Source organism: Coregonus clupeaformis, chromosome 15 (assembly GCF_020615455.1).
Source record: "Coregonus clupeaformis isolate EN_2021a chromosome 15, ASM2061545v1, whole genome shotgun sequence".
Lineage (NCBI taxonomy): Eukaryota > Metazoa > Chordata > Actinopteri > Salmoniformes > Salmonidae > Coregonus > Coregonus clupeaformis.
The window spans coordinates 30,317,033-30,339,237 of record NC_059206.1 but is presented as its reverse complement, the minus strand read 5'-3'; the positions used below and the strand labels follow the sequence as shown (position 1 = coordinate 30,339,237).

The 22,205-nt window shown below is 43.3% G+C and overlaps 1 protein-coding gene across 6 annotated transcripts in view; it reads right to left on the bottom strand.

The window, feature by feature from the left end:
* Positions 1-1,830: 1,830 nt before the first annotated feature.
* The window catches only part of LOC121582628 (phosphatidylserine decarboxylase proenzyme, mitochondrial), a 34,596-nt gene continuing 14,221 nt past the window's right edge, over positions 1,831-22,205 (bottom strand). Inside the window, exons 1-8 of one of the 6 annotated variants that reach the window (XM_041898565.2) lie at positions 19,007-19,147; positions 15,055-15,611; positions 10,521-10,686; positions 6,806-7,042; positions 6,433-6,580; positions 5,986-6,135; positions 5,494-5,654; positions 1,831-3,170 (exon numbers count right to left, since the gene is read on the bottom strand). In XM_041898565.2, coding sequence (XP_041754499.1) covers positions 2,946-3,170; positions 5,494-5,654; positions 5,986-6,135; positions 6,433-6,580; positions 6,806-7,042; positions 10,521-10,686; positions 15,055-15,230 — 1,263 coding nt within the window. In that variant the 5' untranslated portion in view covers positions 15,231-15,611; positions 19,007-19,147 and the 3' untranslated portion in view covers positions 1,831-2,945. Of the gene's footprint in view, positions 3,171-5,493; positions 5,655-5,985; positions 6,136-6,432; positions 6,581-6,805; positions 7,043-10,520; positions 10,687-14,137; positions 15,612-19,006; positions 19,148-22,205 lie in introns of those variants that run through there. The other 5 variants (XM_041898569.2, XM_041898571.2, XM_041898570.2 and 2 more) reach the window with 5 other exon arrangements.

Below are 22,205 nucleotides of genomic sequence, written 5' to 3'. Positions count from 1 at the left end.
TATCAGCATAACTTAAGCTTTACAGTCTTAACAAAAGTTTAACTTATTTAATACTGTCACAGGCAGATAACTTCCAGTTTAACAACTTATTCCAATTCAACTGAACAGTAGAAGACAAAAAGTATAAATTGCCAGTACCAGTTTGCACATTCTCTCTCATGATCCTGCCACCAGTGCTGCACAATGGCATGGGTTAGTTTTTGGAATGATGGTCAGAGGGCTGTATATTAGCATAGAAAGGTATGGCTCCATTGAGGAATGCGTCAGGATTTAGGCCATTAATGGATTGGGTTAGATTAACACACGTCATCATCAATCATCTCACTTAATTATCATATGTTAAACAATGTGTACTCAATGTGACATACCCCGTTTAGCAGTCATTTAGGAATTTAAGTGCCATGTGAGTGAGAGTTAACCTGGCATGCTAAATTGTAACACTACAATTGAACTCCATTAGAAGACATTCAACTGGTATGAACCCCCTCAGTGTAGATACCCGTTAACAGTGCTTGACTTGGAATGAAAGTAGTGCAGGAGCTGTATTTTTCCAAGTCCATCCATTAAATTATGTTAACTGAAATTCACAAATGGTATGCTATAGAGACCTCTGATTATTTTAAGGGTTCATACACATTTGCCATTACTTCTCTATGACTTTTAACCAAAATGTTCATGACTATTATTATAGCCTACATGAAAAAGTAAGCATTATTAACACTGGAAGACTGCTGTGTCTGATCCCATGTAGACCTTCCATCTCCTGCCATTGTGCCCTTGATCAAGGCACTTAGCGCACCCCCCCCTTGTTGTTGTCGCAATTACATGGCTACTGTTTAATACAGGGGAATCCACGTTTTTTTAACGGTGCAGATTTATTTAGTGCCGGTGGAAAGAAGGCGACAACAACATTAAACGCTTAGTTTGCTAATCGAGATAACTGCTATAAATTGGGTTTTGAATTGGCTATTTAGTTATTCTGTCATTATTATAAGGCTATTTAGTTACGCTTTGAACACACCGACTGCGTCATTGCGTTTTGGTACACCAGAAGTACATTCATTTCCAATGGAACGCTGCGTGGCAAACACAGCGTTCCATTGGAAATGAATGTACTTCTGGAGTACCAAACTGTAATGACGCAGTCGGTGTGTTCAAAGCGTTATTCTGTCATTATTATACCTGCTGCGGAAATGTCACGCTCTCTCTCCTCTGGCCCACACACACTGGCACACACAGACACAGTCATTCCAATTATGGCTGATATGTCGATTTTTAAGTGATTGATAATATTTAAGTGGTCCTTAATGAATTACATTAACAAAAATCATGAAATACATTTCCATGCCTTTTCATGACCTTACAAACCTAAATTTGACAAACCCTCATTTGGCAATAGCTCTTCATGCACATTCAGGCTGGCTCATTTTCAATCTGCACAATCTTCAACTGACTTCCTACTGTCAAGCACAGATTCACAGACTAGTGGTAAATAAACTTGAACAAAGCTGAATCAGAAAATGAATGCCCAATAGCCATTGCTATTCAATGCAGATCCTTCCTTCATTCCGCTTTGATCAAACTTTTTTGGCTCGGTGTGTGAATCTAGGTGATAGGCTACTTTGTTTTATAGAGGAGCTGGTACGAAATTCCCCAAACTTTAGAAGTGCCGGTAAGGCCTCCGGGCAGCTCAGGCCCAAGTCAAGCACTGCCCATTAGGCATCACCTACGGTAAAACAACAGCAATAATTGGCATCAGGCAGGCAGGCAGGCAGCGCTACTAGCTACCACTCTAATGATGATTAATAATGCATTGCTGGGATGGCAGAGTTCATACATCATGGGCTTACTACAACAGGGTTGTATTTATTTGGGCACACCGTAGCAAAATGTTTGGTTTCGGAAAATAAGCGGTTCTTATTGGACCAAGTCCAGGTATTCAGCCCGTTTTCTTCTGGCAGGTGCCTAATGAATACGACCCAGACTCGTCTGACTGGGAGGAGTGGTGCCAGTCTGTACCTCCATGACAGGGACGGGGGAGGGAAGAGTCCACAGACTCACCCCCAACACAAGCACCTTCTCTGGGGATGGCAGAAGAGGGAGAGACCAAAGGAGAGGAGGAAGGCATTCAGTATCAGAATGAAGGAGGGAGGGAAAGTAGAGAAGGAAGAGGGTAGCTGTGTATGTGGTCTCTGGTACATTCCTTCTTCGTGGTGTGTGTACTGTAGGTGTGTGTATACTGTACATAGTATAGGGAAGTCTGTCCACATGATAGAGGCTGTGTGTGACAGGGGTTACCTGTATGTGTGGATGTGTCTCGCTAGACTGGTCCCAGATCTGTTTGTGATGTATAGCCAATGGCCATATGAGTTGGGCTACACAGCACTAGCCAGATCTGTAATCAGGCTAGTGTCTTGCTGCTTATGTCTGAAACCTCAGGAGGAACTCCTAGTTGAAGAGGATACCCTTGACAAAAGGCAATATAGGTAGAAATTACCCCCCCCCCAAAAAAAAAAAAAAGATTAAAAGCTGTCATTATTCTTATGGAACGTAAATGTAACTAATTGCGTAAACTATCTTGCTTTTGCTGGTCTAGGTATGTACACTAGTTGTAATCAACTGTCCAACTGACAAATTAAGTAAATTGTTAATAGAAACTCTAGTCAATGAAATGGGGAGACCCCCTTAGTAGTAATGCAACAGTGGTGACTTGTGAGTTTTTGCTGTAAGTCCATCAGTGTGTCGTATACTAGCCGTACGTCTCAATTTCGATGTACAGTACAATGCGTGAGTTGTGTGTGTGTGTGTGTGTGTGTGTGTGTGTGTGTGTGTGTAAGTCAGCCTGTGCACCTCCGCTCAGATCTGTACACACGTTAGCATGTCCATCAGTTTATTTTAGTTTAGTCTGTTTCCCCCTGAAAGTGTCTATGGTTGGCCATCTTGGCTCACATAGTCCCAAGGGGTTCTCCGTAGCGGATCTTCTGGCCGGCCTTCAGGTTGAAGGTGAAGTCGTGCGGAGCCTCGAAGAGCAGGACGATGGTGGAGCCCAGGTTGAACTCTCCCAGGTGCTCCCCTTTCCTCATGCTCACGCCCTCCTGGTTGTTGTTGGACAAGTAGCTGAAGTCGTTGTACGAGCCTTTGCTGTAGCGTGGGCTGTTAGTGCGCAGCTCCTAGACACAGAGAGAGACAGAGAGAGAGAGACACAGAGACAGAGAGCAAGACAGAGAGAGACACACAGAGACAGACAGACAGACAGAGACAGACAGACAGAGACAGACACACAGAGACAGACACACAGAGACAGACACAGAGACAGACACAGAGACAGACACAGAGACAGACACAGAGACAGACACAGAGACAGACACAGAGACAGACACAGAGACAGACACAGAGACAGACAGACACACAGAGAGAGAGAGAGAGAGAGAGAGACAGACAGACAGAGAGAGAGACAGAGAGACACAGAGAGAGACACAGAGACAGACAGACACAGAGAGAGAGACAGACAGACAGACACAGATACAGACAGAGAGAGATACAGACAGAGAGAGATAGAGAGACACAGAGAGAGAGAGAGAGACAGACAGACACAGATACAGACAGAGAGAGAGAGATACAGACAGAGAGAGATAGACAGACACAGAGAGAGAGAGAGAAAGGATTCAGTTTAGTAAATACATTATAATAATGATCCAATACATACAATGTCAAGTGTTTTCAGCATCTGGTGGAAAGGTACTAGATAAATCCAATAGATTTGATGTAAAGCAACTTAGTCACGCATATATTAAGTACACGTGACCCATGGGGGAATCAAACCCACAGCCCTGATGTTGCATTCACCCTGCTCCAACCAACCCTTAAGGGATATCTCATAACTGTCCCATAAATCCAGTGTCCATCCATGTGATGTGTAAAACATTTGAGGAGAATAGTTGAATTGGACTAAGCCCCATTAGACGATGAGCAGCATGATAGCCACTGAATGAGGTCATATCCTCCTGTTATGTTGTTGACAGTCTGGTTGGGAACAGCTTGTGCCACTGGCGCCCTCCTCGCTTTTCCTCTCCCCATTTCATCTTTCTCATTTCCCCTCCCCCCGCTTTCCTCTCCCCTCCTCGTCTCCCCTCTCCTCCCCACTCCCACCGCCTCCCCCCTTCCTGATCAGGCTCTTCTTAATGACAGCCAAACCCACAGCAGGTGATGGTGTTGGCTTACAGTTAACCCCCTCACCTACATATTAAAACGACCACGTCATCCTAAGTCTCTGGTCTAATCAATGGAAGTATATGGCTCCTATGGGACATCAGTCAGTTTAAACACAGAGTGGAGAGATTAAATAGGCCTATCCGGTGTGTGTGTCGGCAGTTTAAGGAAATGGCCTGACGTACAGGTAAGTGGGACAGGAAGCAGAGGGAGCGAAAGCTCACTGTGAGAAGTGTAATAAGGGGTCAGAGTGACAAGGGGTCAGAACCTCTCTTAAGTTAGCATTATTTCTCCTGTATGTACTGTTGTCCTAATAATTAGGTTAAGCAGGTGATCTTTGTCTCTGTCCTCACACTATCAGAGAAAGAGATCACCATCAGTAATACATCTAAAGCTAGTTAAAAAATGTGTACGTACACTATTATTACACTGCTTGTCAATAGTATATAATTGTTGTGGCAATACGTACATGTTTAAAAAAAAAAATTGTGGGACCACTAACTTTGTTGCTCTCATTCAGAACTTCCTCTACGTATGGACAATACCAAGGTCCCTAAATACTCTGACGTGGAGAGCTTTCGTTGCTGTTCTATGAGCTAGACGGCGCGAACTGGATGAGTGAGTGAGTGAATACTATGGCACAGTACCAGAATAGGCTCAGACCAGGCCCCCAGTGTCCGGTCTGGAGCATGAAGTCATGAGCTCTGCTGGTCGGCTACTGCGTAGCTACCTAGTGATGCCAAAAGCCCTGGTCTGCCCTAGAAAGTCTATGTAAATTACGATCGCCAGAACGGCCAAACTATGATTTATTTTTACGTCTGTTTTGGCCTCTAAAATTGGTTTATTATGATTAAGTTCGATCCCCAAGGTGAATTCTTTTAAAGTTCACTTCAAATCAAGATATTATGTTAAAATAGTGATCCATTCTGACTACTACATTTGTCGTCACACAGGACCATGTGCTGACACAGACCAATCACGGGCCGGCAGGCTACGAGGAGGCTCTCGCCCTCATGCATGCTCTTTGCGTGTCTCTTAGGCAGGATGACAACGACTACATCAACCATGATCCTTTGCTATTTACGGCAACTTTCACCATGATCCTTAGTGATTTTTTTGTGCCAGTCGGCAATATGGCGGGCTTCAAATTCAAATACTAATGCGGCATCGGAATTTCCATAGGAATACGTGGATGACGTCTGCAATATCACCATCTACTGGTTTTAATGTCTATAGGTCAGACTAGTAAACATCCACCCTAAGTGGGCTGTAGCTCTAACTAACCTTGTCAAAGTAGATGCGTATGGAGCCCACGTTGGTGGCCCCTACGGCTGTGAGGGAGAAGAAGCCGTGCGTCCACTCTCCGCTCAGCACCACCCTCTCGTTATGGCAGAACAGTTCTTTGATCCAGCGGGCCACGCCAGGGTTCACTGACATCAGAGAGCCTGGGAGGGACACAGACCGGGAGCAGGAGGTAAATACACAGCTATACAGACACAAAACATCAGGTATAATACAAACACTGCAAGCAGTACCATATATATATACAAAATATGATTTTAGGACTGTGCTATTTTAGATCAGATAGGAGTGAGTGTGTAAGGTGTGGCATGGCGAGTCTGAGTATGTAGCATGATTATGATGTGTGTGTGTGTGTGTGTGTGTGTGTCCTGGACATCCTGGGATTGTCCTAGCATCATCCTACCGTAGTGGAGTAATTCTGGTGTTAGTATAGGGGAATTATGATGTGTAGCACAGTCCTAACAGCGTACTGACCAGGGAAGTGTCTTCTGTGGGCCACCCTCCAGTCTGTGGGGGAGTGGAAGCAGTGGTAGTCTCCTGGAGCCAGGTACACCACACAGTGAAACAGCTCATTCCCCTCTTTAGTCACCAGCAGGTCCTGAAACGAGCTGGGGTCCTTTTCATCTGGGAAAACACACATACACACACCGTTATGGTCAGCAGGCAGGGTGTGTAAGGTGTGTCATACAAACCAATCCTAAATGACCCCTAGTCTCTGTGCTAGACAAAACAAAGGATTAGATGGGTCTAATATTATAAGAAAATGACTGGGGGCAAGATGGGCCTATTAGGTACATAACATAAGTTATACATCTACCCACCCAATCCTTAGAGATCAACAAGTCTAAAGGAGGTAGGGGATTAAGGGTCAAATTGGGATTGTGCATTAGACAATGAGGGGGAAAGGGTAGAGGTATTCACTTGATGGCTTGATGGTACTGTTGATGGCCTCAGCCCAAGTGTGGGGTCCCAAGAAGGTCTCCAGAGAGTAGGTGACTCCTTTGACTTGCTCCACCTCACAGTTCCGCACCCGCCCAAAGTGCAGGATCTTCCCATCTGCTGGGCTGATCTGAAATGCACACAGGCATTTACGGCTTTAGCCAGGGATCTACTTCTCTATGTGTATAAGAGCCAGACTGATCGGGCTGGGTTAATTGGCAGTAGAGAGAACTCTGATCAAACATGGAGCAGGAAGAGTAGTTCAAATTCACACGCACTGTTCACACACACATAGACAGACAGTTCACATATACTGTACGTGTGAACATGCATGCACGTACATACACACACTTACCACGCAGTGCGAGTCGCACACGGGCCGGACAGCCGGTTTGAGTTTCCGTCTAAAGAACTCTCCCAGGTTCCTGTATTGAATTAGGTCTTCCACAGCAGCCTCCTGCATGTTGACACCAAACGTCCAGATATACAGACTGTAGACTGGCTTCCTCAGCCAGGTCGGCAGCTCCACCTGGTTCAGCCGACCCCAGGCCCGAGACAGCAGCCGTGTTGGGATGGTCTTGTACAGAGCAACCTGAACCAAGAAGGAAGAGAAGGTTGAGTTACACTACACGTAGCTAGACACCATGTTCTCACATTGGCTGCATCCTGGCTCCTTGTTTTTGTGGTCTGGCCAACTCCTATGGTCATTGTTACACCAAACGACCATAGGAGTTGGCAAGACTGCACAAACATATCCGTCACCGGGCTACTGCTTCTCTACTGGGAGAACTCTACTAGGAGAAGCTAGAACCCTGGCAGACGAGGCTATTGAAGGCAAGGTGACATCTTGACTCAATCGAGGAATAAAAGTATTAGCCACTCACATCACTAAGTCAATTGCATCAAGGCCATGTGGGGGACAGGTAGTAAGGTTGAGGTGTTGACAACATTTTAAGGCGCCTGAATAGATTAAACTTCTGCACACCTGAAGTACTGTCTTAGTTTACAGGTGCATTGTAGAAGCCAAAAGTGAACAGGTAGAACTCGCACAAATTGTGTACATCTGCAAATTTGACTTTTTCAGATTTTACATTTACGTCATTTAGCAGACGCTCTTATCCAGAGCGACTTACAGGAGCAATTAGGGTTAAGTGCCTTGCTCAAGGGCACATCGACAGATTTTTCACCTAGTTGGCTCGGGGATTAGAACCAGCGACCTTTCGGTTACTGGCACAACGCTCTTAACCACTAAGATAACTGCAAAGTTTCAGTTGCTTAGAAAGCCATCAATTCACGGCTTTACGGATACCTAAACATAAACCGAGCCCTAAACTGCACTCACCAAAACACGACCACATCGGAGCAGCAGCGTCGGTTTGAGCAGCAGCATCAAAAAACCAAACTCATCGAAACTTCATTGATTCCTACATCCCGTTCTATTCATCTCAGTATCCATGAGATGTGACGAGTCGAGTTGAAGGAGCCGCCTGTCACTTGACTTCTCTGCACAGGTGTAGAACAACATCCATCTGTGACTCACTCAGATGCTTACAACGCGAAGCACGAAATTCAGTGTGCGATGAAGTGAAGAGTGACAAAGCGATCCGATGATCAGACCCTCCTAGCACCTGCAAGTAGTCTGGTCTGTTTAAACTCCATCGCCTGTGAGCTCCAGATGGTTTGCTGCTTGATTTGCTGCTCGCTGGGCTGGGCTGGGCTGGCATCAGATAGCTTCTGCCTAGCTAAGTGGATTAGTCAGCTTCTGGACCAGCAGACATTAGGAAGGAGGAGAAAAGAGCTCTAATAAAGCTTACCTATCCCCTCCTTCGAAAATGTTGCGAATCGGACCCGTACACGTCCTGCAAGATATCTGATAATATAGATGGGGTTTAATATGCAAAACGTGATTAATTTAATATTGATATGTGGAAGCAAGCCTCGTTAATTATAATTTGTTGACTGTGCACTTTAGGGATCGGCAGCCTACGGGATCAAATCCGTCTCAAGGCTATGAACGGACCACCGGAACAATAAAAGACGCATTAAGAGCAATTTTTTTTACATGGCCTCAGATGTGAGGACAGACTAATTAATAAACACAGAATGGCAGATTTAAAATAGACCTAAAATAGAATAGGAGTTTAACAGGTAGGTAGGAGGGGAAAGTGTCTAGAAACGCTATTTGATCCACAGTGTGGCTCAATCCGCATTGATTTCAGGGCAGGATTAATAACCATGAAGGTGATCAGAGTTCAAACTGAACAGAAAAACTAACGTAGGAGAAATACTGGGGCTTATTTAGTGTGGGTTGCAACCTAAATTATTACGCGCTTCAGCACTCGGCGGTCCAGTTCTGTGAGCTTGTGTGGCCTACCACTTCGCGGCTGAGCCGTTGTTGCTCCTAGACGTTTCCACTTCACAATAACAGCACTTACAGTTGACCGGGGCAGCTATAGCATTGCAGAAGTTTGATGAACTGATTTGTTGGAAAGGTGGCATCCTATGACGGTGCCACGTTGAAAGTCACTGAGCTCTTCAGTAAGGCCATTCTACTGCCAATGTTTGTCTATGGAGATTGCATGGTTGTGTGCTCGATTTTATACGTCAGCAACGGGTGTGGCTGAAAAAGCTGAATCCACTAATTTGAAGGGGTGTCCACATACACTATATATACAAAAGTATGTATTTTCTACAACATTTATATCCGAATGTTCTGGAACGTAACACACAGTCCTGAATTTAAGCCACCGGTGCTGTGCTGCCTGCTGAGTCTAGATCCGCCCACACAACTCACAGGCAGTTAGCTCCTGTAGCTAGAGATAAATCACAGATATTGTCCAAACTGCAGAAAATGAGATCAGCAAAAGATATGGGTGGCAGACAAGTTCCATCTCCACGACTGAGTATCCCCTTTGAATAATGGTCCAGGGGAGGTGGAATAGATCAACATTTCATTAACATTAAATGCTTATTGGCTGATGGTAAGGGAAAAACAGCTTCCATTGAAACTAAGTGCACTCAGTCGCCCCGTGACCGTGACAGCGTGAGCGAGCAAAGCAGGAGAACAAAACAAAGCATTTCTCTGTTATTGTGTGGCCCACACAAAGGGCCTTTGATAGGCTGTATGGTAGGGCCTGTACAGTGAACAGTGAGACCGGAGCTCTGCAGGTCCATATGGGTCCAGCCATCTGTGGCGGTGGAGGAGGATGTGCACTCACCACAGACGGGTGGGGGAGGGGGTGCTGCACTCACCACATACGGGTGGAGGATTTTGTTGCGTGTCCTTGTCGACAACAACTCCATTCATATTAAACAGCCTACCTGTTGGTTGATCATTGAAGCTTACTCCTTCTAATTTAGCCAACTTAATTCCGTAACTGTAATTCCATTTTGCATTGATTAGAAATCTCCCACTTCACTTGCTACACATGGAGCCTCTGACGGTAGAGCTGCTTTGATTGACCAACAATAACAAGCGTGAAAAGTGTGTAGGCTACCGGTACTTCATTTTTTTTTAATGGGGGGCACTCGTAAAAATTTTAGTTTTATTAAAATTTATAATGTCATAGTCTACGTCACAGATATACATGTAAAAAAATAATAATAATATATATATATATATATATATATATATATATATATATATATATATATATATATATATATATATATATATATATATTATCTTTTTTATTTATTTTTATTTTTTATGAACTCTCTTGCAAGTAATCGAATACTAACGTCCGTTCGGATATTCAAATAACCGTGCCTATCCCTACTCACATCAGTGGCACTAACAGAGCACCTCTAGCTGAGAAAACCTAGGGCCACGAAGCAGGGGAAACTAACGACCATAGGGGTTATTACAGTGATGATAATGGATTGGCTTTAAAAAGTGCTTTTTCAAGTGTTCAAGTTGTACTTTACCTTGTAAGAGAGAAACTCTCATCCTATTCCACAAGTATTCTAAGAGTTGGTACCCCTGGATGCTGAGATTGACATTCACACACAAACCCACAGATATACACACAAAGAAATTCTGTAGCAGCTGTTAGCAGGTAAGTACTCACCCTGCTTGTTGGTCTCCAGCCAACCTTGGCCAGGGGCTTGAGTGCACGAAAGGTCAGGAAGTAGTAGAGGAAGCTGAGCGGCCATGAGCGCAGCCGCAAGGCGGGCCGGGACATACAGCTCAACTGGCCAAGACGACGCCGCAAGGCCAACTGAGGGAACTGCAACCTGGGCAACCATACAAAACGCTGGGTTGGCACAGGTGTGGCCGTGTATACATAGTACACACAAAACAGTCTCAGTACACAAACACTGACAGACAGACGACAGACAGGCAGGACAGAGGCTCACACATTCACCCACAGAGTTTCACCCACATACACACACACCCACACAGCAAAGCACATGAAAAATAGGGACAATGCACATACTTGTGTCCATGCAAGGGACATGACAATGGGCCTACACAAAGACGTGTAAAACAAAATAACACGACAACAAACGCACAAACAGAAATAGCGGACCGATGACGCCCTCTTCCTTTATACTGTTCAAACACAATCACACAACACATTCCTATCAGGAAATAGGCTACTGTACGTTCACATGTTCTGACTGCACACATCCTCCCCACTGTATCCCCAAACTCTCTTCAACAATGCAGATGGTACTCTTCTACAGTATCTCATCCAAACCACCAAATGGTTAGTTTCCTAAGAAACTGTGTGTCCTTAAAATATCCTAATTTCTAACTGCCATCCATCCAGATCTCTCAATATGCTATGTTAAAATTGCTCAAAAATAAATGAATCACTTTATTTGCTAAGCCGATAAATGCGGAGCAGGATTTTGATGACAAACCCTGTGCTCTGTTTAAGTGTGGGTGGTAAACACACCACATAAAATGCATAGAAACAGCATATCCACCCAACAGCCAAATCAATCATCTGCCTGGCTGCACTGTAAAACAGTCTATTAAAATAGGCTTCAGTGGCTGTGATGTATTGCCCTGGTTCTGTACAATAGGACCAACTAGGGCAGCAGTGATGCAGCAGTGGACTCTAAGGGGGGAGGCCAATGTTACCGCAACAAGGGACATCCAACACACGTAATGTGCAAAACCACTGGCCGTGTCCGAACACCTATACTTGCATTCTAAATAGTAGGCATTTGGGTATGCAAACCCTCCCCACATTTTATAGTATGTACTTTTTCAAAAAAAATAGTATGCTGGTAATCAGCTGATAATGAACGAATGGCAGGAATTTACATTTACATTTTAGTCATTTAGCAGACGCTCTTATCCAGAGCAACTTACAGGAGCAATTAAGGTTAAGTGCCTTGCTCAAGGGCACAGACAGATATTTCACCTAGTCGGCTCGGGGATTAGAACCAGCGACCCCTGGTTACTGGCACAACGCTCTTAACCACTAAATCATATCAAATTTTATTGGCCACATGCGCCGAATACAACAGGTGCAGACATTACAGTGAAATGCTTACTTACAGCCCTTAACCAACAGTGCATTTATTTTTAATAAAAAAAGTAAAATAAAACAACAAAAAAGTGTTGAGAAGAGCAGAAGTAAAATAAAATAACAGTAGGGAGGCTTTATATACAGGGGGGTACCGGTGCAGAGTCAATGTGCGGGGGCACCGGCTAGTTGAGGTAGTTGAAGTAATATGTACATGTGGGAAGAGTTAAAGTGACTATGCATAAATAATTAACAGAGTAGCAGCAGCGTAAAAAGATGGGGTGGGGGTGGGGGGCAGTGCAAATAGTCCGGGGAGCCATGATTAGCTGTTCAGGAGTCTTATGGCTTGGGGGTAGAAGCTGTTGAGAAGTCTTTTGGACCTAGACTTGGCACTCCGGTACCGCTTGCCGTGCGATAGCAGAGAGAACATTCTATGACTAGGGTGGCTGGAGTCTTTGACAATTTTGAGGGCCTTCCTCTGACACTAAGCTACCTGCCGCCCCAATTGTGCATTAGATGAGGCATTCTCAGTAGTATGCTGATATTTGTTTTTACTAAACAGTATGTCCTAAATAGTACACAGTATGCAGTTTAAATAAGTACTGTAGTATGCAAGTCATATTTCGGACACGGCCAATGATTATAATTTCATTTGTCTACGAATGGGCAATAATTGTGTTGTTAAAACACCGTTAAATCTTAACACTTGACTAATGTGCAAAGTCTGCAAACCTAAATCCTTCCCACTTGTCCATTTTAGCCATCAGTGAAATCAATGGGGTCATTTCAACTGGAAACCACAACATCACTTGTGTATGGCAAGTATAGGTATAACTCGTTCTCAGCAAAGTGACATGCAGAGGTGCTGCAGCCTTAGCTCTGCGAAGTCCACATTAGCATGTCAGGGGATGGGGGTCATATTTGGCCCTGAAAGTGATGAGCCAGCGCTAACAGGCCTTAAAAGGGAGGGGTGTGGGGGGGGGGGGTATAATACATGATAGCTGTATAGCTATCTACAGGCCTAAAGAACACCTGTCCACTAATCAGGATAAGAGACAAGCGTGCCATGGAAGGCTTCAACACTGACACCCTAATGGACATAAGTCAGTCAGCTGCACCTTAACACCTGCCACTGGTATACACACAGACACTGCCAACTAGAGGTGACCTGTAGGCCAAACCGATGAGACAAGTCTAATGACAACAATGGAGTAGGACTGGATATGTTCATTTACAACAGTTGACCCTGACAGTCTCACGCATGCACACACAGAAGCTCAATCAATTGACACAGAGACACACTGACATGACACACACTCACAGGTTGGTCAGTGGCTCTGCTGTATCGTTAATCCCTGTGTCATTATAGACCTGTTTGGCCTCAGAGCTGAATCAGATCAACTGAATGGTGCTTTACAGGCTGGTGTTGATGCACCCTTTGTGAAACTACAGCCAGTGCTGACTGATTGTCCCCAGCACAGCCATTCACAGACAACACTGCCCATATTGTTCCAATAGCTATCTGAACACACACACACAGATCCGAGGATGGTCTTTAGATCTGGAGCAGTGTGTGGAGCTGTGAGGTTCAGTGGGTCTACACAGACACAGACATTCCTATCACCACCTTTTACTGTCTAATTTCTAAGGGTTTGATCACCACCACAACATAAGTCGGGGGAAGCCCATCAACACATCTTAATGATCCACAGCAAGAGATCCAAGATACGCCTGATTCTGGAAATCTGGAATTATTGAGTCATCAGGGAAAATCCCATCTCTGATGACTTTGGCTACACGGATAGATGGGTAGGGGATTACTTCCACTGAGGCATGCTGCTGATGTGGCTGAATGGTGCCGTTCAGTACGTAGTGTACTGGAGCTAGCGACTGCTCTCCTCAGTCACTGCTGGCTGGCTGGCCTAGTTTGGACTGCAGTGTGACACTGGGACACTCATCTTTTCTAAGCTCTAAACAGGACCGCAACGTTTACTACTCACAGCCTGGACGGGTAGACAACAGCCTATAATAAGATTAGAGCTAATGGAGCTAATATAGCCTAAACAAAGTCATTTGCATAATGTTTAACCCCTTTATAAAAGGATATTAAAAAAAAATCCTAATAAATAATTTACATGTAATTGAATCTCAATTCTCATAGAAGTCTACCAGTGCAGAACATTTTAAATATTTAAAATACTTACCATAACCTGTCATATGCCTTGGTTTCAGCCATCGTAAAGTATAGCTTAAACATCCCAGCCACCCGGATAAATGCAACAAAAGTAACAAACGCAACATATTAACACTTCTTCTATCCTTTTTTATTATATTTCCCAGCTATCCCCATCTCTAGCTCTCTCTCCACCACACAAAACGCACGCTCCAGCAGCACCCCCCTCTCTTCCTCAATGCAGGCACATATTAGCCAATCACTGACTGCATAGCATTCTCTCTATCCTGCCTCTACTGGCTCTCTCTATCCACACTAGCAGAGTCTTAGCCTTCACGCAGCTCTCGAAAACTCCATCACTTCTTTCAGGACTGGCTGGGTAAGGCTGGCTAGCTGGCTGCATAGGGCTGGCCCAGATGCTTTGTTCCCCCTTTGACTGGCCCGCCTGGTCGGAGCTTAAGGACATTACGCTGCAATTAGGCCAAACAGAGGCTTTGTGCTGCCTGGGACAGAGAAAGAAAAAAAAAAGATTGAGAAAGAGAGAAAAGGAGCGAGAGGGGGCTTTGGGAGCACAGACCGACTGTACCCCTTGGCTCACACTTGTCCCCCTGCTCATGAAGCAGCCAGGGCACAGCTCAACACAACCACCCACTCAGAAACCACACCACTGCTACAGCATCAATCCCACGGCAGAAAATTACATGAATAATCCCCTTTATGCTCGCTCTATTCATCCCTCTCACGCTCTTTCAATCCATCTCTACCACTCATGTACTGTAAACAATCACTCTATAGGCTAAGTACCATTCATTCTCTCTCCGTGTCGGTCCTCTCTCTGTCATGTCATGTACAGCAGGCATGTTATACACACGCCAAGACATCCTGTGGTCATTCACCTCTTGTTCCCTCGCGCTCTCTCTCTCTCTCTCTCTCTCTCTCTCAGCATACCTGAATCGGTTCCTGTGGCTGAGTACTTGGGCCACCTGGCCTGAGCTGTTGCCGCCGCTGACTCCCCCCTGCTCCCCGGCGGAGCTGATCGGCCGGAGCCGGCGCACATCAACCCTAACTCTGTGGAGATTGTAGCAAGACGGAGGGCTGTGCAATGACTTGCAGCATCTCACCATTTCCCTGAGCTCCGCGCTGCTGCCCGCTGCAGGCTCCTGCTCTGACACATTATCACAAGGTGGGGGGATTACAGACACTTCTCTTTCGCTCACTGGGGCTGTCTTTCTCTCGCTCAGTGTGCACGTCTGTTCTCTTGCTCCACTATTCTCAAGCCCGGCCCCCTTCTCTGGCAGGACGGATGTGACGTAGTGGAGGGGGGGTGTAATCCGTTTGCTCCACCTCCTCCCTCTCTGTCTTCTCTCTCTCAGGGGTCCAGGAAGTTATTTTGTACCAGAGGGCAGAGGCTGGGTGCCAGAAGGTGGGGTGACGGTTTCACGGCTGATCTGAGAGGAGCTGCAGCAGACTGGTGACGGTGGGAGACTGGAGGAGGACTGGTGTGCCTGGGGGGAGGGGCAGCTTGATGAGTGAGAGAAATAATCCCATCAACTATAGCGTTCATGGACACTGATATAGATTCCTGGCCGCACCCCTATACTGCTGATCAGTGTTGTGTTACTGAGGATTACAGTATCATTTTGCCATTCATAAGGACATTTGCTGTACGTTGTTTTTTTACTTAGGTTTTGGCCAGTTTTGAAAGCCTGGCTAGACTCCACTGCTTCCTACCTTATCCTATCCTACCATCAGCTGATGGGGGGGGCATCTGGACCCTCTGTCTCCCAACTACACCAATAACAGAAATGAGACGAATTGTCATAAACTGCCATCTATTCACTCCCTGTTGTTTTGTAACGGGTGAATTATTTCAGAACGTTAACCTTTGGTTAACATGAAGATAATCTGGTTAAATTAATGTCTATTATTAAAGCCTGTCAGCTTTCATACTTGACCCGAGGCTATTTTAGGAAAGTCCGACTAAATCTCATGTCTTGTTTAACACATGAAAAATAGCTTTTTTCGCAGTAGCAAATAATCCCTTTAGTTAGTTGTCAGTTACATTAGTTACGGTTCAAAGCGCTGAAATGCATCTTCAGTAGCCTTTTAAAACCATCCCTAAAAATACCACAGTCTGACTACAGATGTCTAATGATGACACTTAAAATTCTGAAATGTTTCACTCTTTACAAAACAGCAGAGAGTGAATAGATAAGATCATGATCTTATTAGCTAGGTTTCCATCCAATTGGCGACAGATATTCATGCGAATATTCTAAAATCTGCATAAAGAAAATATGCACATTTTCCAACCAGTGGTGTGTTTACACCAAACAGACTTGTTGCGAATAAAATCAGTGCGTGATGACGTGGTGCACACAAAATGTAGTTTTTCACTTACGTTTTCATGTACCGAATAAAAATCTAAAGTTCAATGTGTTTCCATCGCATTTTCAACTCTACCGATAGTTGTCACAAAGACTGTTACGTTAAATAGCAAATGTGCCTACTCTGGTCTTGGCACCTGCACTCTAGCCAACAGCTGGCAGATACAGTGCGAGTAGGATGTGCGGGTAGGCTAGTCTACATGATTAGATAATTATGGATAAGAGCGAGAATATTATTATTTGTCAAATGGCAGTCAAGCATCGATCATAATGGTTATCAGAGTAAGACCCTCAATATTTATTGGAAAGGGGCATCAAGATCACTGTGCACTTTCACCACCCTGTGAAGTTCACAATTTTTTCATCTGTAGCCTAATAAAATGCATGGTTTCCCGTAGTCTGGGCAGCCGCTACTTGGCTTTATGGATCTCCACTATCGTCTGGGCTTGATGTGGCCAGACGGTAATCAACTCGTGTGTCCCGGCTACCGGTTCATACTTTCTCCATTTAGGCTGCAAAGGCTTCGATTTCCTCAACTTTATTTAATGGCGAGAGGGCGAAAAAAGAGGGGGGGGGGGAGAAATGCGTACTTTCTTTATGAAACACAATTTTCTACCACCATGCTAGAGGCTAAATGCTAATCGCGGATGTTGAGTATCATGTTCAGCCAATCAGGTTGCAGCAGTCTGGCAGGCGTAAAATAATTGTTTAAATAAAAAGTTGTGATTACTGGATTTGTTGGCATGAACTCGTTTACAGAACATTATTCATAGTTTTAATAAGAAAGATAAAACAACCCAATTGAGATGGTTTGGGATGAGTTGGACCGCAGAGTGAAGGAAAAGCAGCCAACAAGTGCTCAGCATGTGGGAACTCCTTCAAGACTGTTGGAAAAGCATTCCAGGTCAAGCTGGTTGAGAGAATGCCAAGTGTGCAAAGCTGTCATCAAGGCAAAGAGTGGCTACTTTGAAGAATGTAAAATATATTAAGGATCTGACCCTTTTTTTCAATTTTCGCCTAAAATGACAACCCAAATTTAACTGCCTGTAGCTCAGGACCTGAAGAAAGGATTTGCATATTCTTGATAACATTTGAAAGGAAACACTTTGATGTTTGTGAAATTAATGTAGGAGAATATAACACATTAGATCACGTAAAAGATAATACAAACAAAACAACATGCATTTTCTATTATTATTTTTGTTACATCATCTTTGAAATGCAAGAGAAAGGCCACAATATAATATTGCAGTTTAGGCGCAATTTAGATGTATGCCACTAGATGGCAGCAGTACGTTTGCAAAGTTTCAGATTTAGCTAGTGAAGCGTTGCAATACTGGACTATTTTGTATCAAGTCTGTCCAAATGTGCAGAATTGGTCAATTGATACATTTTCAAGTACATAACTATAGAGAACATACAAAAAGTAAGTTTACACACTCCCAGGAATGTCATACATGATGGATCATTAGCTTATACACTAACTTTCACATATCTAGATGGCCGGCGGGGTGGGTGTGGAGCCAGAGACAGCAGGGGTTCAAACTGTAGAACCCAGTTCCTACAATTGAATATAAAAATTGATTTTATCAAACAAAACTATACTACATTTTATCTCTGGGACCCTTAGGATGACAAATCAGAGCAAAATTACTGAATGAAAGTACATTATTTTCCTTCAGAGGTGAATGTATCAAACCAGTTGCCGTGATAAGTATTTTGTTGCTGTGCACTCTCCTCAAACAATAGCATGGTCTTTTTTCACTGTAATAGCTACTGTAAATTGGACAGTGCAGTTAGATTAACAAGAATTTAAGCTTTCTGCCCATATAAGACATGTCTTGGAAAGTTTGCTGTTACTTACAACAGTAATGCTAATCACATTAGCTCAACCGTCCCGTATACGGGATACCAAGGTTAACATATTTTTAGTTACTACATGATTCCATATGCGTTATTTCATAGTTTTGATGTCTTCACTATTATTCTACAATGTAGAAAATAGTAAAAATAAAGAAAAACCCTGGAATGAGTAGGTGTGTCCAAACTTTTAACTGGTACTGTATGTCTTGACCAAACAGGGAGGCGGCCCCTAAAAGCAGGAAACAGGACATCACCCACTTCCTTCCTTATCTGACACACTGATGCTAGAGACTACGTAGCATCAAAATCCTAAGTGAATTTTGGGATAAACAGAATCTGTACTGAAGTGTTATTTTGACAGTTCCTATGTCTTTACAGTAACTGTTATTATGAGTAGATTACTCATAATAACAATTACTGTAAAGACAAAGGAACTGTCAAAATAACACTTCAGTACAGATTCTGTTTATCCCAAAATGTACTTACGATTGTTACTGCTTCCTTTAACAGTTCCCTATTAAACACTCTTCTGTTGAACTAGATTACATTGAACACTTCCATAAACATATTTACATATTTCAGCTAATGCATTATACAACGTTAATCTAAAACTGCATTTTCCTTATTCAAAAAAAAACTCTGAACATTACCTTCTGTTGTCTGAAGTGTGAATCAAATTGACAAAGGGGAAGTTTCAAGTCTCTCCCTGCGTGCTAGTTAAAGGTGAAGGCTAGTCAGCTCCCTCTACTCTCACACAACAAAGTGCTGCGTACTGGCTGGAAAAGCCCTTTAAGAGACTAGAGGGTGGGCGGGCAGATATCACGTTCAAGGGACTATAATTGCTGGGTGATGTCATCAGACTCACCACGTGCCAAAGTAGCCTGATGGTCCAAATGCACAAATCTACTGTAGAATCTACTGCAGTAATATGATAATCTCATCATTCATCAAATTGATAGTGGGGCCATCTTAACGATAAGTTTGGGGTGATGAACTCGACTTCACAAATATTCAAATGTGTACAGTAAAGATAGCACTGTGTAATCAACTAAGCAAAGTGTCGTAATAGGGCGTTGGGCCACCACGAGCCAGAACAGCATCAATGCACCTTGGCATAGATTCTACCAGTGTCTGGAACTCTATAGGAGGGGTGCGACACCATTCTTCCACGATAAATTCCTAATTTTGCGTTTTGTTGATGGTGGTGGAAAACACTGTCTCAGGTGCCGCTCCAGAATCTCCCATAAGTGTTAAATTGGGTTGAGATCTGGTGACTGAGATGGCCATGGCATATGGTTTACATTGTTTTAATGCTCATTAACCCATTCAGTGACCACTCGCTCATGCCCCGTGGATAGGGACATTGTCATCCTATGAGGGCATAGCCATGGTAGCAAAAATAATGGCTTGCCTAGCATTTCTATACATGACCCTAAGCATGATGGGATGTTAATTGCTTAATTAACTCAAGAACCACACCTGTGTGGAAGCACCTGCTTTCAATATACTTTACAGCCCTCATTTACTCAAGTGTTCTCATTATTTTGCCAGTTACCTGTAGAGAACAACCGATATGGATCTTTTAGGGCCTATGCCGATTTCTGGGGGTCAAGGAGGCCGATATTTAATATCATTAAATGTTTCAATTTGAATGACAATTTCCCAGAGACAGCCATGTATGCATTAATGAATACATTTGAATGGTAATACTTTTATTTGAATGGTAAATCTCTTTATAAACTGGGTGTATTATATTTCCATTCAAATAAAAGTATCTATTCATGTTAATGTTTTTAAATATATGTAAATTGTAAAGTATTCTGTCTGTAATGTATTTTTTGTTGTGTGTCGGACCCCAGTAAGACTAGCTGTCGCCATTGGTGTCGGCTAATGGGGATCCTTATAAATCAAATAAAAATGAAGATGGCATAGGCCTACTCACAATACAGGTGAACGCATATTCAATAGGAGTGTATGCATGCATTGAGTTATTGAGCTTGTTTTGGCTGATCAGTGGAGTCTAGGGCGCTACAGATGACAAAATCTGTTGGCCTTCCATTTGGGACTTATATTAGCCTAATGATCAACAACAATTGCATAGAAGCATCACTCCAACATGTCAAGCCTGTATGGAAGGACATCATATTAGGCACAGCTGTTAGATTGAGAATATAAAATAACATCTATTCAATGCAAATGGGTCCAATGTAATATCATTTCTGATAACAAATGCTTATGAAACTAGTATAAAAGTCATTTTCTGTGATCGGGTAAAATTATTTTTTTCAGTGGTCAGGACGCATCTCTAAACAGCTGCCAGGACGAAATTTGAAACAACTCAATTGGCTAGTTCAGCCATCTGTCAAGAAATGGGCGGGTTGTAACTTGATCCTACTGCTACGATTGGATAGAGCAAGGCTGTAACTCCACTCCCTTTCACATCTCCTCACTTCTCTCTGCATCGCCCATATCACTTCGTGCTGTTTACTGCTACTATGAGAACTAGCTCAATGGCGATACATTTCCTAACAAGCCATAAATGTGCATAATATGAGGGCAGGAAAAAAGATGAAACGACGATGCACGTTCTGTCTGAATGACTAAAATCTGCCCATAGTTTGAGAAGTGAGAACGCAAAAACACGCGTGCTGATCTACAGCTTTCTTGGTTCATAAACATGCAGGAAGATTCTTAGGTAGCTAAACCGATTGCCAACCTTTATTTAGGCATTTTAAAACACTTCCTTCTTTCCCTATGACAATCTAATCCGACTATCAACTGTCAATTTACTAGGGCTTTCCCCGACAAAAAAATGTTATTTCGACCAATCGATTGGTCAATTTCTCTCTCCATATAGACATATCCTATGTGTTTTAATCAAATCAACTATTTGCACTGAGCTTGTCTGATGCTTTAAGCAAACTGTTTGATTAAATAATTAAGACAAACAAATGACTAGAGGGGGTCCGACCGCAATTGATTTGATTGTGCCGCCTGACTCAGACCACAAAACAGTGTGTATAGCGCTGTCTGTGTTGCTGAAGCTGCAATAGTATGTTACCTAAATCCCTAATTTGTTTAGGAAAAACATTACCTATTCCCTCAACCCTTGCTCTCTTTACGTGACACATGCATGCTTTGCATGGACGTGACCATTAGGGCCTGACCTATAGCATATCATAATCACATCAATAAATTGGTTATAACAAACTCTGAACACCGTAACACGTGACAGCAAAATGGATGCAGAGAACGTGACAAATAAACTCGAAACGGGGGAATGTTTACTGTTTGCACAGGAGGTAAAGGGGAAGTCAGACGTGTGGAATAAATTTGACTAGTTGTGGAAAATACTGGAGATCAAGAAAAATAAGGTATGGAGCAAGCGCTACGTGCGCCAAACAGGTGCTGTTAGATTACAATATACATTTTTCTGACCGTTTGGAACTACGTAAACACTAAATAAATTAAGTGTACCAGAGAGTCTGTTGTAACTTTTCTTTTTGTAAAGTGTTCCAATGGCATGTTGTGTTTGCTAATCCAAGTTTATCATTTTAAAAGGCTAATCGATCATTAGAAAACCCTTTTGCAATTATGTTAGCACAGATGAAAACTTGTGCTGATTAAAGAAGCAATAAAAAAAACTGGCCTTCTTGAGACTAGTTGAGTATCTGGAGCATCAGCAATTGTGGGTTCGATTACAGGCTCAAAATGGCCAGAAACAAATAACTTTCTTCTGAAACTCGTCAGTCTATTCTTGTTCTGAGAAATGAAGGCAATTCCATGCGAGAAATTGCCAAGAAACTGAAGATATTCTACAACGCTGTGTACTACTCCCTTCACAGAACA